The 18,081-nt window shown below is 40.8% G+C and overlaps 1 protein-coding gene across 1 annotated transcript in view; it reads right to left on the bottom strand.

Annotated features, from left to right (window-relative positions):
• LOC142194710 (amine oxidase [flavin-containing] B-like) overlaps nucleotides 1-15,184 on the bottom strand; it is a 45,709-nt gene extending 30,525 nt beyond the window's left edge. Inside the window, exons 1-3 of the mRNA XM_075264018.1 lie at nucleotides 15,050-15,184; nucleotides 2,991-3,085; nucleotides 2,192-2,329 (exon numbers count right to left, since the gene is read on the bottom strand). Coding sequence (XP_075120119.1) covers nucleotides 2,192-2,329; nucleotides 2,991-3,085; nucleotides 15,050-15,095 — 279 coding nt within the window. The 5' untranslated portion in view covers nucleotides 15,096-15,184. The remainder of the gene's footprint in view (nucleotides 1-2,191; nucleotides 2,330-2,990; nucleotides 3,086-15,049) is intronic.
• Between the last annotated feature and the right edge of the window lie 2,897 nt (nucleotides 15,185-18,081).

The following is an 18,081-nucleotide window of genomic DNA, read 5'->3' as shown; positions in this document are numbered from 1 at the left end:
GCTATTCGAATGGAAAAGTTTGATGCAGAACCAGCATTGATTGGCCGAATGCTATACATTCGGCCAATCAACGCTGGTTCTTCTCCTACCTTTAGAAGCCTTCTCCGTGCAGCTTCCCCATGGAGTCTTCCGGCTCTGAATTTACTCTGCCAGGCATCGGGCCTGGGCAGAGCCGACTGCGCATGCCTGCTTGTAGTGCGGACATGCGAAGTCGGCTCTGCCCAGGCCCGATGCCTGGCAGAGTGAATTCAAAGCCGGAAGATGCTGCGGGGACGCTGCACGGAGAAGACTTCTCGGAGGATCCAGCTCGACCCTCACTCGTGGACTTGGTAAGTATAATTTGATCGAACGTTGCCTATCCCTGAAACGAGACTTTTCCCCCCATAGACTATAATAGGGTTCGATATTCGATTCGAGTAGTCGAACATTGAGGTGCTACTCGAAACTAATATTGAATCTCGAACATTTTACTGTTCGCTCATCTCTACTTGCAATGAACTCAATGACTGATTTTATTTCTTGGGAAATCTTTTTCATGGCCGAGCCTCGATTTGTATCAGTGACCTTTCACTTGGGAATCAACCTAATAACACACTGAGCTATTAGGGAATGTGAGAACGGGTTGTAATTTATTGTATACAAGAAGAAAAAGATTTTTTCACCTCCACTCTCAAAACAGTAACAATGCAGATATATGACAAGAATCTGCATAACTAATTATATGCTAAATAGTTGCAAGTCAAATTTATGTATGAGCTAGCCAAAAAGATTGTCTTAAAATGATGATAGTAATCTCACGCTCAAAGCTATAGTGAATGGTGAGATATAGAGCCTGAAAGTCAAAAGTTCAAAACATTGTTACCCTTTTACTTGTCAGTGTATATGGTAAATAAAATGTATTTGTATTCTTATTGTTATTATATGTCAGTTCTGAATGATATTTATATGCTTCGCTCCCACTACACAAAGGAAGGAAGTTCTTAAATAGAGTCTTTCAAATTGACCATTCAATAAATATGAAAATTAGCCCCAGGTGCCTTGGCTTTCTGCCAGACCCCCAGTCCTCTGCCAATTACCAATCACCCCTCTGTCCAGTGTAAATGGCTCTTACATACTCCAACCTCTCCTACATGCACTATAGAGTTAACTCTGATGGAATTAGAGATAAAATGGAGGCACTGCAAAATACTAAAGACAGTACTGAAGACGGAAAGGATTGGTCTAAGAAGAGGTGGAGATTCGGGCACCAAACAGGTGAGGGGCGGGTGGTCTGAAAGAAAGCCCAGACTCTTCAGCATAAAATAAATGTCTTATGTAGGACTTATCTACATACTACTAAAATTGTCAATTTCTCTGCATTTGAGCATTGCATCTGAACAAGAAAGTCACCATTTGAATCTGTATGGAGTGTCCTACAAAATTGTGTGGTTAGTTAAGTATGGGAAATCCTGCTGAAAGGCTATTGTTAACCTTAGAGTTTGGGCAAAGTATATAGTATAGGAGTATAGGAGTAGTCAGTATACACACGTCTAACACCAGAACCTCAATTTTGGTCTTGAAACCAAACCACCAGAACCAGCACCTAAGTGGCTATCCCCTTTTTAATGAAAAAACAAACAAACACACAACTGGTATTCCCTTATCTGTAGCAACCCCTAAAATAAAATGAATATGTTATTTATTCCACATGATAAATGTGATAAACCTAAAATTCAGGTGCCATAATTCATCTCACCTCTCAAAAACAAAAATTAATAAAAAAAATTATCAAAAAGTCTTACGTACCCACAAATTTCAAGGTCTTGTAAAGCTATACTGAAATAAAATGTAATACATTATGAAAGTGGGAATGCAGAGAGGGATAACATGTTACTGGTTTAAGGCTATAACATGATGTATTGCTAATAGATTAAAATGCACATAAGGCACCAGAGTTATGTGCCAGTAATATTTATTTGAGACAAAAAAATTCAAAATTTGCAATAAAAAGTGACATTTTTGTGATGGTTTTAGCAATTTTAATGTGACTGTTAGGGGGTTAAGCATTCCATTTCCACTGCCTTCATGTTATGTTTACTTCATACAGGTATAATGACACTCCATTTAGTATATTTCAGTTTTTGGTCATTTGTCCAGATGGACCATTTCACATCTACAAAGAATGCTACGTAAAGGATAATGCTTGTCTTACCTTTGTACGCTGGATGAGATGACCATTTAAGTATACTTTATAGGTTTCTATACCAAGTTCTTTTGTCATCCGTAATAATCGATTTTGTGTAGGCCCCACATAAGCACCTCCAACGTCCACATATTGAACTTCCTTGTTCTTTTAAGGAGGAATATAACAAATCCATCAATAAGTAAATCAAGGCATGCTTAGAACTGTTTTATGGCATTGTTAAATAATGCATTTTTGTTAAATAATACATACTGTATTAGGTGTCCCTTTAAAGGGATTGTCCATTTTCAGACAAATATTGAAAGACAAATGTTATTGTTTGTATAATAAAAAGTTGTACAATTTTCCAATATACTTTCTGTACCAATTCCTCACGGTTTTCTAGATCTCTGCTTGCTGTCATACATTCTGTTACTTCTAGTGGATAAAAGTCTGACCATGGTCATGTGATTTACGGTCCATGGTCATGTGATGAGTACACAGGTGCACAGCTAATTACCAGGCAGATATCTGATTATTGTGCTGTGACTATAACGAGCAGCACCTGTGTGTACATCACATGACCATTGACCGTAAATCACATGACCATGATCAGAATTTCATCCACTGAAGATAAGCAGAATGAATGACAGTGAGCAGAGATCTAGAAAACCATGAGGAATTGATACAGAAAGTATATTGGAAAATTGTACAAGTTTTTATTATACAAACAATAACATTTGTCTTTCAATATTGGTCTGAAAGTGTCCAACCCCTTTAATAATTACAATAGCTAAAATTGTGTATGAATACCCTAAGCAAAACTCACTCGTATAGTATGTGTTCTCCCGCCAACTCTGTTCTGAGCCTCTAAAACAATTACATTAAGTCCTTTCTCTGTTAGCAGTTTTGCAGCCGAAAGTCCTAAAATAAAAAAAAAGATAATTAGCAATTTTATGCATAGACAAGTTACCAGGGACTGTCAAATGTAGATACATATTATACCTTTTACATTTAGTATGTGATACTGTAAATCCTAGTTTATGGTAAAAGAATTATAACCTTAGGACCAACTTGGTAAAACATTTGTCATTATTTTTTATAGATTCAGTTCTTAACACCCTAAGTGCCAGGCATTATTTGAACATTATTCTTTTTGCTTACCTTTTTAATCTAAGATGGTATCAGTATACTATTTTAGTATCAAGTTTTTTACATACACATCTTTATTATAGAGATAAGATGTGACTGGATTTATAAACAGCAATGTCTGCAAATCTTTCACATCCTAAGTCTTATTCCTGCACAACCATGATAGGTACTCCAACCTCCATCAGATTTAGGAAGTACATGCCAAGAAAAGAAAAAAACAGTGCAGAACACTAATAATGTAATACTGTAAGGTAATTCATATTAAAACAAGGTACTGCTATCACAATGGGACTGTTCCACATATCAAAAATGGAGTCACAAAAAAGGAACTAGACTCCTAAATAAGGCTGATTGGCCGCTCACCTTGTGTGGTTGTGATTAGCTCACAACCACTCTTTAAGATGTAAGAATAATTTCCAGATGGACCTCAGGAAGCAGCTGCTGGCCACAAAAACATGGTGAAGGATACATGTCAGGATAATCCAAGTAGATGCAAAAGATGAGACAGTAGAGCATTGGTCCAAACAAACTGAGTATTCCAATGTGCACCATTTTGGAATAAAGATTCCGTTTATTTGAGCCAGCGATCTCCTGCCTCATCTTTTGTATTTACTTGCAACATGTACTATGTAACTATGTATTACATAGTAAAACACCATCATCAGGTAACCTGCTGGCCCCATCAGCACTGAAAAAGCCCAGTAGGAGATCTGAAGAGCTGGCTGAGTTTCTAGCCACCAGCTACTTCTAGCTTTCTGGCCTCCTCACACAGTATGATTCACTACATTTTCTCCACACAGTATAATACTCTACTGTGACCCTCCACAGTATAATGTTCCTCAGTATCCCCACACAGTGTAATGTTCCACAATAGATCCACACAGTATAATGCTTCACACTGGACCCACACAGTACAATGCACCACAGTATCCTCCCACCACATAAAGGGCAACAGTGGCCCAACACAGTGGTCCCACACAGTATAATGCTCCACAGTGGCCCTACACAGTATAATGCTCCACAATGGCTCGGCATGCTTCACAAGCAGAGATTGAATTATTGAATTTGGGGGTCTCCTCAGACCCCAGAGTATAATAAATAGAGGCTCAGGAAAGCGGAGAAAAAATTATAAACACTTTTACTCATCTTGCTTCACCTTTCCTGGGCAATTCTGTTAGTGTCTGGAGGTTTGCTGTTGTCATCCCATTTTCTTCTTCTTCAGGCCTCTTGTGACATGGGGAGGGGTCACTGTTGAAGCCTATGATTGGGCCTCACCGGTTATGTGGGGTGCATTAAATTCATGATGTACTGACTCACCGTTATGACATCAGAGTGCACCATGTTAATGTTCAGGTCCAATCACAAGCCCCGGCTGGTGATCCCCAGGGTGTGTGACACTACAAGATGTCATGAGAGGCCTGAAAAGAAAGCTTGATCATTGCCTGATGCCCAGAAGGGATGAGTATTAGTTTTTTTTAATTTTACTCATCTCCCTTGTACCCATCTGCTGAAGGCTGTGCAATGCTCTGCTACTGATGTGGCTGCGGATCCTTATCAGCATCCAAATTGGGACTGTAGTACAGTGCTGCACAGCATAATTACTACTGATGGCTCTCAACTAGAGATGAGCGAGTACTGTTCGGATCAGCCCATTCGAACAGCACGCTCCATAGAAATGAATGGATGCACCTGGTAATCCCCTGCGTGCCGTCTATGTCCATTCATTTCTATGCGAGCGTGCTGTTCGGATCGGCTGATCCGAACAGTACTTGCTCATCTCTACTCTCGACCTCTCCAGCAGTCTTGATTTGATTCCTCCCCACCCCAGTGAGTTGCAACCCAAACTGTTGCCTTAAAGGAACACAAAATCTAGAAATTAAAAATTGCATAACAATTGCATAAGTAGTAGCAACTTGCAGGGTATATATTATCATACCAAAGTAATAACAAACGAAGACAAAAATGTTACTACCGACATCCCCAAACCTACTGTATTCTCTGTACATACATTCACATGAGCATGTATATGTACAGACACACCTTATATTGTAAGTAAATACAAATACACAATTTCTATCAATGTATTCAGATGCATAATTTTTTTGTATATTTTTGCAATATAAGAGGTGGGTAAGAAATGTTCTCTTTTTTAACTGGCTTATTATTCTTTTCCTAATAATTGAATTTTTATTAGTACATATAATAATGCAATCAGATTTACAGATATGCTGCAGACAGGAGAACTAAATAATCCAGTGTGTATCTCTCAAACCCTAGATGTGCATAGAACGCGTGGAAACCTTTACTACCAGATGCCGAAACAGCTGCCCATTGGCTCAGTGGTCCCCACTCCTGCATGTATACAGTATATAATAATAATATATTTCATTTATATAATGCCACATATTCCGCAGCACTGTACAATTTGTAGGGTTCAAGTACAGACAAAAAGATACATTACAAAGAGATAGTCACTTCACACAATGGGACTGAGGGCCCTGCACACAAGAGCTTACAATCTATAGGGTAGAGGGGTTGACACAAGAGGTGGACTTGTTCTAAGTGCTTTTAATGGTAAGGGGGCGTTCACACTACCGTCGGTGTCCGACAGGTAGTGCCCGCTCCTAGTGTCCGCTCAAAATCTGTCACGGACATTAGGAGCGGACACTAGCTGTGTTCGTGACACCTGTCATTCATTTCAATGGGCATCGGGTGCATTCTTTTGCACTCCGTGCCCGTCCTCCCCTGTCTGCAAGTGAAGATGTCCGACTTCTCAAGCGGACAGAAGAACCCTATATGTTTTTTTACTGGTACACAAAATGAACCGTGCATAGGGCCTAGGGTTCGATCGAAACCTGGTTAAGATCCACTGATTTAGGTCAAAGATACCATTTGCTACCTTAGACCTATATCCAGACAAACAGAGTCCGAATGCCTTGTAGACTTTGGGCAGTGATCATTTTCCCTAGCTATGACCTTTCTCTAAAACTATTGATTTACTGTATGTAATTTACTAAACTACTGTAACAATTTAGAACTGTGAAGAGAAAACTCTTATTTTAAGAAAATGTATAAAAGGTTTTATTTACTTGATGAGTACAGAGGACAACCAACTGCCATCTTTATTAGGTAATGCAAGTCTCATATGTACTTTAAAGAGGACCTTTCATCAGATCGGGCACATGCAGTTTTATATAATGCTGGAAAGCTGACAGTGCGCTGAATTCAGTGCACTATCGACTTTCCCGATCTGTGCCCGGTGTAAAGCGCTATCGGTCCCGGTACCGTAGGGCTTTACAGTCAGAAGGGCGTTTCTGTCACTTAGCCAGGGACGCCCTTCTGCCCAGCAGCACCTATCGCGCTGTACTGTGGAGCGAGGAGGAACGCCCCCTCCCCTCCTGATAATACTCGTCTATGGACGAGCTGTGTGAGCAGAGGGAGGGGGCGTTCCTCCCCGCTCCACAGTACAGCGCGATAGGCGCTGCTGTAGAGAAGGGCGTCCCTGGCTAAGTGTCAGAAACACCCTTCTGGCTGTAAATCGCTACGGTACCGGGACCGATACCGCTTTACACCAGGCATAGATTGGGAAAGTCAGCTTTCCAGCAGTATATAGAACTGCATGTGCCCGATCTGATGAAAGGTCCTCTTTAACTTTTGTTATATTAATGCTCTGCATACTGAAGAGGAGATACGTTTTCAGTAATAGCTCTTCAATGTTTGAGGTTGCCCTAAAGCTGAAATTTTGGACTTCGAAAGGATTGTATGAGATTAAAAAGTGCCAGCTTTTTTTCCCCTTCAAAACAATATGATTTTTGTCTATGATTTGTGTCTTGTACAGCAGAGAAGTCCTATTTCAGAATATGGAAGTTGAAGAGGTTTCTGCTCCAGAAGAGTTATCCAGCTATACATTGTCTACCAATAAATATTTGAACACCTATGCAAATGAAGATATCTGCGGTCGTGATATATGTCACGCCTTCCACCGTTAAATAGGAAACAGCATTGGCATTAGGTGAATGCAATATGCTACGAAGTGTAGAGTTTTCCGATTTCGAGAAAGGGGTATTTGTGGGGTACCACAGAAATGGTCGATACTGTGTCGGGGACACATAGGGCTTTATTTTTATGTTGTTTTTATTTGCGAATGTGTTTTATTTTTTTTTTATATTCGGGAAAATATAAACAAAGTAGGAGGGAAATTGTGTCTGGTTTTCACTTTTTTTTAAATTTAATAACACAAAGTACTACTGAAAAACTTTATAAAATAGTTTTTCCTGTTATGATAATTTTTATTTTGTATGGTGTTGTCGGGGGTGGAGCTATAACCTTTTATAACTTCATTTTATTGGCGTATTATTTTACTTATTTTTTTAATTATTTTATTTTATTTTTTTCTTCTTTTTTATAATTTTTTTTATATTTTTTTCAGATGGTGTCATAAGAGACCTTTGGAGACATCTGATCACAGCCTCCTGCACACTGTATACACACCTTACTAGAGCTGATCTGGGCCCTGTAGGACCCAGCAGCTCTTGTAAGACACAGGCGGATTACGTGACCGCTGGGTCAGAGGGCGGCCACATCATGGTAGTGCTTATTGAGTGCTGTATGAACAGCGATCAAAAAGGCAGGGAAGGTAATAAACCCTCCCTGTCTTATCTCTGGGAGCTCCGGCTGAAGTTACAGCTGGCTCCCAGTATCAATAGCTGCACGATCTTGTGCAGCTGCTGTGTTCTGACAGGATGTACCGGTATGTCCTGTCAGAATCAGGCAACCACTTCCCAGATGTATAAAGTCTATGGTGGTCCAGAAGTGGTTAAGAGACATAGCAAGCCAACTGAATTACCCAAAATCGACAGTGGCCTATGTGATTATGAAGTGGAAGGTGAACGGTTATTGTTGGAATGTGCCCCGAGTCGCCAGACCCCTGAAAATTGGGAGAAAGAGACCGACGAGTGCTGGGAAGAGAAACCGCACCCAACTGATGGCTCACATACACCAGGAGTTTCAACAGGCGCAGTATTGTGTCAACTATTGAATATGAAGAAATGTTTATTCTACCACAGGTGTCCAAATACTTATTGGTAGAAAGTGTATATTATATGGTCGCAGTGGCATACCTATAGAGCAGGGCTTCGGCTCTCCAGGTGCTGTAAAACTACAACTCCCAACATGCTCCATTCACTTCCATGGGAGTTCCAAGAACAGCAGAGCAAGTATGCATGCATGTAGTTTTGCAACAGCTGGAGAGCCGAAGGTTCTCTACCCTTGCTATAGAAGTTATAGAAGTATTTCCCTCCAGGCTCCTAAGACAAGGAGTCCACAGAACGCCCACCATAATAACTCTGTTTTGTGTGCTCATTAGCACATGGCTCACATTGGCACATCCGAGCTCAGAGGAGCACCTTTTGGTTTCCGGGGAGACAAAGTCAGCTTGGGCTTATTGGATGTCATTACTACTAATTGGAACAACAGGGATTTATCAGATAAATATTGTTTCTTTTGCTATTTTTACACATTCAGCTACTAGAATTTTTTTCAACTTTTATGCCATAGACAGGAGGCCACCAGTTATAGTTACTATATATCCATGACAGTGACTTCGAATCCTTAAAAGAACTGCATTGTGCTGCATGTCCACAGCCGATTTCCAACAGTACAGGGGTGAAATCTGCAATAAAAATTTGTTGCATTCCCTCACCATAACATGTTATGAAAGTATTTAGAGCAACCTACCTGCCGGGTCTAACAGAGCCAATAGCCTCAAGGTTCAGATGACTACTGAGACTAATTATTAGCCTTAGGCGATATGGCTATATATGGCGATTAAGTAAGATAACGCTGAAACAAGCAGCTCTCACATGTTGTCATTAAAACAATTCTCCACGCTCAACCTTTCTAAGGCTAACAATGCACAATGTGAAAAAGATAAATAAAAAGCTGAGGAATAAATGCTGCAGAAGAGCAGTGAAAAACACAGGCTAAGAATGTACCAAAACATAAGGACACACAAGACTGAAACCAGTGGCGGATCCAGGGTTTGCGGGGCCCTGGGCAATTGACTTTGGCGGGGCCCTACTTACCGGGGGGTCTCGCACTTCTAACCTGTACCTCCCAACTGTTGAAGACTAGAAAGAGGGAACAAAACGTGCGGCACGCGCAGCGCGCCGCGGCAAATTAGGCCCCACCCACTTTTATGTTGACTCCGCCCATTCTCATTCATATTTCATGTGATTCCACACAGTATAATCCTCCTACAGTCACCCATAAATTATATGTCCCCCCTTCATCTCTCCCCCATTTTCATATACACCCTTCATCTACCCCTAGTTTCATGTCCCCCCCTCTATCTCTGTCCCCAGTTTCATGCCATTCTCCCCCTTTATCTGCCCACAGTTTCATGTCCCCCCGTCTCTGCCCCAGTGTCATGCCGTTCTCCCCCCTTCATCTGCCCCAGTGTCATGCCGTTCTCCCTCCCCTTCATCTGCCCCAATGTCATGCCATTCCCCCCCCTTCATCTGCCCCAGTGTCATGGCATTCTCCCCCCCTTCATGTCAACTGCCCACAGTTTCATGGGCCCCCTACATTATTTTCCACCTAAATGTTTACCACACAAAAAAAAAACACTCACCTTCCCTCGCTCCCCTGCAGCTCTCTCCCTCATACACATATTGTAGCCGCAATGTGACTTCATCACATCGCGGCTACAAATGCCGGAGCTCAGCGTTAAAGCAGGAGCTGACAGCTTATGCTTTAAACGCCTATGTATTCAGCTCATTGGGACATGCCGACCGGGACCATTTTGTTAGGTCCGGGCCGCGCCGTGAGCGCGGGGCCCCGGGCAGTTGCCTGGCTCGCCCAGCCCTGGATCCGCCCCTGACTGAAACGGTTTGCAGTTGTTAGTCTGTCTGCAATGTGCGGATTATATTACCGCAGCTTTTAGAGTCTATGTACAACATTTACCTGATAAATTTCTTTCACGGATGATTTAGTGATCCATGTTTTATATCAGCTCCCATACACTGATGTCTTGGATAACCTTTTCAAGATTTTTTTTTATATGTAACATGTAATGAGGCGCAGCTACAAAGGGTCAAGAGAGAGCAGCAGCCTGAATCAAATATGAGACAGGACATATGTCCGAGACTCCCTGGAAGCACAATGGCTCAGCTATAGTCATAGACCACAGCATTGCCATCATGGAAATGAGATAAAAGGCAGCCAGGCAGAAACCACGGAAGAAATAAATAGCAGGTACAAATCACCGGTAATGAGATATCATTTTACAGTTGGAATTTTTAAAATGTATTTTCTGTTGCTCAGTATCTGTGAGTATTCGTAAATCCGAATCTTATAAGTTCTGTTTACTATCATAATCAGTGGCTTACTATAATACGAGTGGTTTGGCCACTGAGGATCCATATAATATTTTGCGGCTCTGGGCCTGTAGATCCTGCACACTTATAGGATTCTGAAGGATCAAAGCTTATCCCAAAAATGCTCGATGGGTAATAAGTCTGGTGAGCAGGCAGGGCAAAGAATTTTTGGAGCCCTGCCATAAGATTCAATACATGTGAATGCAAGATGTGCTGTAAATATCACTGAACTGTTAGTGTCTCTTGTATCACTACTGGGGTTTCCGACTGTCTTATACAATGGCTGCCCAGATCATCCCAGTCGCAGTTCGGGTGGTTTGTCACTCGAAAGCAAAGGCAGTGTTGAACAGCCATGAGGCCTCATTTTGTAACCTGGTCGCTATCTATTCCCAAACAGAACCTGGATTCATTGCTATGTATGACGATATGGTTCTAGTCCCTAGAAGTCCAGGTTTCTCATTCATGCCCCAAATGCAAACAAAGGTGACTGTGGCTGTCTATCAATGGCAGGACATGTAATGGTTGCTGTTACACCACATTTCCTTCTGCTAGCCAACTAACAATGGTCAGGCAAATACAGCGTTGTGTAATAAAAGTATCACCTATGTCTGGATGGTGATGAAGGCAGGTGCTCATGCTTGCTGGAAGATCAAACAATCCTCTCTATTGGTGGTCTGACTTTGATGTCTGGACCCTGTCCAATATGTGTGTGTAACCTCACATAACCACTGTGTCCAATACTCCCTAACAGAGAAGTCCTTTGCAGGCTGACTGGCGCGCAGTTTAGTTAGCGACCATCCTATCTCTCTCAGTTCAATGATGCGGCCCCTCTCAAAGTCTGTCAATTGGGCATCATAGAGTCATGTCTAGCAATCAACAATGTTATTCACTGGGTGTGGTAGTATCATAAGGTATTCTTGGATGAAAAAAGGGTACCCCCCCCCAAAGAAAAAATAAATGGCTAAAACGTAGCTTTTATTTAAATTATCTAAAATATATATGACGTGTCCCCATAAAAAACAAACAATAAGAGGCCTCTAATATTGTTCCTCGTGACCGCATGTAATAACTGAGTGGTCTCAAGGGCGAACTGCAAGATATACCCTGCAGAGCCACTCCACACCTATATTAATATGTATTGGGAGTGTGTTGGGGTGTCATGCATACTCATTTGCTTCTACTGCCGTCTGCTCCAAACAATTAAATGCGGTAACTACTCCCTATCCCATCTGACAGATGATATGCCCACTGCACGTTATGTGTATGGTCTGCTAGATAGCCCATCAATCCGTCCTAGCAATCAACAATCTCTCAACAATGGGTACAGAGACTGGTTATTGCTGCAGAAAGAAGGATCATAGATGGCCATGGCAGTTTCTTCTGTCAAAAAGACGAGTTGCTACAGGAACCATCAGCAATGATTGGGAAATGGTATCATTTAGCTACAAATGCTAGCATAGAAAGGTGCTGGTGTTGACTATAAACCTGGCATGGCTGGAATGAAAATGAGAACAGCCCAAGTATGGACAATTTTATCTCCCATTGATCACAATTACATATCATTTCCAAACAAGGATAAAAAAAAAGTCTAACAAATTACATCTGTTATTTTTAGCATAATACCATGCAGTAAATGCAGCCAAGAACTTGGTTTATGTTCGACTTGCAAAAACTTGTAGATGTAATTTAGCTCTGGTATTCTGCAACTCTGAAAATGTTTAACTTTCTCCCCTTCAGGTTTCTATGTAACATTAATAAGCAAGCTTAATATTATAAATGAAGAACATGGCCTGTATCAACAATAGGAGCGCAGTAAATGTACCCCTTTCCTACTCTCAATGAAAAAAAACGTACTTTTTTATATGTTGCTATGATTATAGTTGCCAGCTATTTTGACAGTTCCAGAGAGAGTAGATACCCAGAAACTAAGCATGGGCATAACTCTGAACGTTTGCTTTGTCCAGTGTTCAGATAGAATTGGATGTGAAATTTTTATGCATTGTGGTCTCTTCAGACCTCAGAGTATAATAGGAGTAGGCCCAATAGAGGTGAAAAAAAAATATATATTTATTTTCACCTTCCCTCCCCTCTTTTGGGCCTCCTTGTTGCATCCAGTGATCTGTTTCTTACCATGATGTCATAATAGTTCTGGTGCTCTTCTGAGACGTCACAATCCCAGAGGAGGAAGGAATATATTTCCAGATGCCTCAAGGAGGCCGAGAAAATTTCAGAAATATATGTATAAATGTTTTTTACTTTTTAAACCTCCCTTGGGTCTACAACTATTATACTCTATGCTATAAAGTATAATAATTTACCACAAATCATGCTGCGAAGGCCCTTTAGCCCAAGACAAATTCCAAATTGTTTGGTTTCAATATAAACCGGACAATTTGGAATATTGGCACATTGAGAGCCGATTAGCCTAACACTAGCGCATAAACTAAAGCAGGCCATACACAATTCATTTTAGATTGTGGAAAAAGCATGTTTTCATTGTCTGGCGACTAATTGTTCATACGTAAATCTAAGTTCATTCGATACAGTCAATCATCATCATCTAAAGTGAGTCACAACTAAAATTGGTTGTGTTAGATTTTTTAAGCTGTCTGTCAGCTGTAAACATTTCTGTATGAACTTTACTAACACACATGTGTCTGACTATTCCAGCTCTCAAGATCCAAGGTAATGGGACACCCACAAATCAGCAAGTTATCCCCCCCCCACTCTGAAGCACAGTGGCCGCCATAATCACCGGGTCTCCACTGTATTGTAAAATGGAGACTCAAAGATAATGCCCATGATCAGAGTTCGCTCTGATCATGGGCATTGCATTCAGCGAGGCCACTCCTAAAGTAAAAATAAGTTCCCCGAGGGCCAGTCCCAACCAGCGCCATACCTTTGCCGTGACACGACGGCTTCCACGTGGCGAATTCATTCGGGTAAATGTTAGTGGATACATAGCAACTGTTCACACATTACTTGATTGTTTAAGTGTCACTGGTTACTTAAAGAATATGTCATTTTCCTTTAATAATGTGTAACTTCTAAACTCCCTGTATCCACTTAACACTGATCCCTCGTCATCAATTGCTAGATAGTTTTGATGCCTTTTTATCAGTTGTCTATCTGTGCTCAGTGGCTGACTTTGTCATCCTTTAGTTGAGATTGTGAAAGCTACCCCAAGTTTGGGACAGCTGTGCATGTTTGGGAGCATCTCTGGTTACCAGCAGTGCTCCTCTGCCCTTAGCTACGCCCTTCAAAAGATTTCACGTAGTCCAATTGGTTCCTGCACCTCGAGGCGGAGCCCATCAGGGGGCAATGTCAGAGGAAAGGGCCGTGGCTGTGGAGCCATCTCTCAGCCTATTTAATGCTGGATACCACACACGCCCAGGGTCTACATCCATGTGTGTGAGCACACAGCTCAGTGTTAGCCTATAGATGGCCTACATAGTCTACAGTACTTTCAGGCAGCTAATGTATCTTTACTTGTAAAAGTGCCTCTCCATCTTATGTGTTGTTTTTTGCTTGGTTTATTGTGATATCAGGATATGGCAGGATAAAAGTTATGTTTTATTACATTGTACATGCTATAGCATTGGTTTTGAGTTTGAAATTCCATGTAGTGGTGGACGATTATCTGTCTTCTTTCTAAGTATAGCTGGGTTTGTTCACTATGTAAGGAGAGGAAAGTGGTTCGTGAAGCTGAGCTATCACCACAACTGTCATTTCAATTGTTGGATCCTTGTGTTATCTGTCACCAGCTTTATATTAGAGATATTACTTTTATTGTATTCCAACTCTTTGCAGAAACATTGCGGCATCTGTGTTAACTCAAACATAAAAGTTATGCATACTGAATGTCAGTTTGTTAACATTCACGTTTCCAATGCCTAAATAAAGCAAATATACTGAAAATCACATGTAAAGGTCAGGAATATGATAGAATCCATTTCTTGGCAATTTTTGACATATAAATGTTTTTTTTTAATATAGTAATAATGTATAATAATGTGACTTATTAAAGAGATTTAAATCAACCAAAGTGCAGTATGTAGCTCAAATAGTTAAATGGTATCAGCAGCTCCGCTACCGTTATAAGTGTACAGCTATAAGTAAGCAGTACGGTGAGAAATGGCAGAAGTATAGGATTTTCTCCACAAGCGTATCAACCAGACACACCCACCTTTCCTCCATATTTCATCCTAACACTAAAGATTTCTGTTATTACTAAAGGTTTATGTATTATGGTATGTTGTACTTATATAGCTATTTTTTCAGCTATTATTATAATATGTCCATTAGTTATGTAACCATTAGCAGCTACAATACATAAAAGGAAATCTATAATGCAACAGACCTGAAATGCCTCCACCAATGACTATCACGTCATATGTGTCCCTCATGGCTCTGGTTTTCTCTTCCTAGGAACCTTGGTTAGATTGTGTGAATGACTTCTCCAAGCTGAGGTTCAGAAGGGAGTGATGTCTGTTATTTCAGCTTTCACTTACAGCTCAGGAGCCGAGAGTGCTCTGGGATTGGTTGTCATAGGAGTGGGTGTTAGGAGCAAGCTTGGATCTGGAAGCTTTCCTATATAAACAATGTACGGAGTATGTTATCTGCCCAGTTGCAACATGTGAAATCCCTTGGAAATGCTTAGTTTGCATGAAATCTTCATATTATGTAAGATTCTATTCAATGAACCCTATTGTGAATTCACAGTTAATAATTAACATTCACTTCAGCTTTCCCACATTGCTTATGTTACTTGCTCTCCAACCGATTGTGAAATGAAAGACACTGTAAACTAAAGGGTTGATTTAGCTTTAACCTCTTCCCAATATCTTCTGTACATGTACAGTGAATGCATCCGAACAATTCAGTGACGGGCGTGTAACTGTCCAATAAATTGATAAAATATAATCTTTGATATACACTAAAATTGTTGCAACAGAATATAAATAAACATGGCACAAGTCCACAAATCTCCACCCTAAGAGCTCCAAGATGCCACCTTTTTTTGAGACGAGATATTTTTTTTGAGGACATGGTCACAATGAGCATTTCAAAAAATACTGGCTACAAATATGAGTATCTAGAATCTGAATAATACTCAAATTATTGGCATTGGAATCTGCCATCAAATCATCAGATAAGGGAGGCAACATTGCGTTGATGGATCACCTACATGTGTTTAGTTATTCTTTTATATCAAAACTCTAGAGTATAGACTATTGAGTGTTATTATTATTATTATTATTATTATTATTATTATTATTAACAATAATAATAATAATTTATAGAAGGCCGTTAAATCCATACGGTACACAAAATATACTAAACAAATACAATACAAACTGGCACAGGGTTATTCGAGGTCTCTGCCCACAAGGACTTAACAAAGGGAAGAGAGTAGAGGCTGATCAGATGGTGGTGTAGTGACGGTAGTGTTATCAGGGGTTGTAGGCCTTCTTGAATAGGTGAGTCTTCAGGGTCTTCTTGGAGCTTGTTACTCTGGGAGACAATCTTATGTGTCATAGTAGTGAGTTCCATAGTATGGGGGATGCTTGGGAGAAATCTTGGAGGCGGTTGTATGAAGAGCAGATAAGAGCAGAGTGGAGAAGGAGGTCTTTGGAGGATAGGAGGTTACTTGTGCGCAGGTAGCAAGATATTAGGTTAGATATGTAAGCATTAGCATTTTGAACTTTATTTGCTGGGGAATGGGTAACTAGTGAAGGGACTGGCAGAGGGGAGTGGCTAATGAAGAACAGGGGGAGAGGTGTACTAAGCGAGCAGCACAGTTTAAGGTGGACTGGAGGGGAAGCCATGCTGGGAGGCCATGGAAAAGGGTGTTACAGTAGTCTAAGGCTCGGTTCACATCAGTGTTAAGGTTTCCATTCGGGAAGTCCACTTGAAGACCCCCTGAATGGAAATCTATATGCATTAAAAAGTGGTTACCTTCAGGAAAAACGCGGACCCCATAGCCTATAATGGTGTTTGTGTGGGTTCTGTTCGGTGTCCACATAAAACATGCAAAGAGAAAAGTGCTGCTTGCAATACTTTTCTCTCCACATGTTTCGTGCAGATATCGGGCGGAAGCTACACGGACACCATCATAGTCTATGGGGTCTGCGAGTTTCCCAGGTAACCACTTTTTAATGCATATAGGTTTCCATTTGAGGGTCCCCAACTGGGCCTAAGTAGGAGGTTATGGACTAGCATCTTAGTAGTTTCAGGGTTTAGGAAGGAGCATTAGATGTAGATTTAATGCTAGCCTTAAAGAGAGAGCTGGATGGTATTTTGGATGTAGCATATCAGAAAGGCCTTATTGTTAGATATGAATTGACATATATGAGACCACCCTCAGATCACCACTTTTTATTGCTTACCAAAAGTACATAAGGAGTTAAATCCTATGAAAGTATGTCCAATTGTCTGAGACATTATTAGTATTACACAAGGGATTATCACATATATTTACTTTGGAACACGTGGCTAGCCTTAAAATAGAGGCATTGTGTTAGGAAATTGTTTTGATGACAATTCCCCTAAGCTGAAGCCCCTCACTTTCCCTTCCTCTTGCCAGGCCTTATCCTATGTAATAGGCGGCAACTTGGAGACGATCCCTTCCTATATATGTGAAACACAAAACGCAGACAAGACAAACAACAACAAAGGGAGGTCAGCTAGCCAGGGTTCGGTAACAGTGCCTAATCGAAGTCCAAAAGAATAGTCAATAGGAAAAGCCAAGGTCAGGATTAAGAATTCAAGTAAAAAAACAGCAAGAGAAAATGCCAGCAAGCACGAGGCAATAACAGGCACCAGTATGAATGTGAGCCAAGACTAAATAGGGGAGGATGAACCCGCCCTGGACCTGACAGGAAGGCAGGCTGTCAATCACAGGGCAAGACCAAATAACTACTTCATGGACAGAGGCAGACAAGGGCAGAAGACAGGTGTGGTGCACTTCAATTAAAGAACTAGAGCCGTGTTCACACAGTGCAACCAAAAACTCTAAGCAAGGAACTAAACTGCACACGCCTTCTGCACCGCCACATGTGAGCAGAGGATGGCGCAGTGACCTGAACAGGCAGAAATGTTACACATTGTATACATGAATTGGGCTCTGGTGCTGTACACCATTTTCAAATGCATGTGGCATTCATCTACATCAACATGATTAAATGGCTTCAAGTATTGAAACACGTAAGCGGCTCATTGCCATAACTCATGGATACTTTTTCAACCTGATTGAATATGAATTAACCTTTTACAAATGGTAAATTAAAAGATAAGTTTTATAAAGTTTCTCTGGCTTTTGGTTGATGGATATTTTTTCTTATTTTTTTTTTTAAATAATAAATATAGCAATATTTGGCATGGATTCATCCA

This window comes from Leptodactylus fuscus, chromosome 2 (assembly GCF_031893055.1).
Source record: "Leptodactylus fuscus isolate aLepFus1 chromosome 2, aLepFus1.hap2, whole genome shotgun sequence".
In the NCBI taxonomy this organism is placed as follows: Eukaryota; Metazoa; Chordata; class Amphibia; order Anura; family Leptodactylidae; genus Leptodactylus; species Leptodactylus fuscus.
Note: the sequence above shows the minus strand (reverse complement) of the source record. Positions and strands in the feature narration are given on the sequence as shown.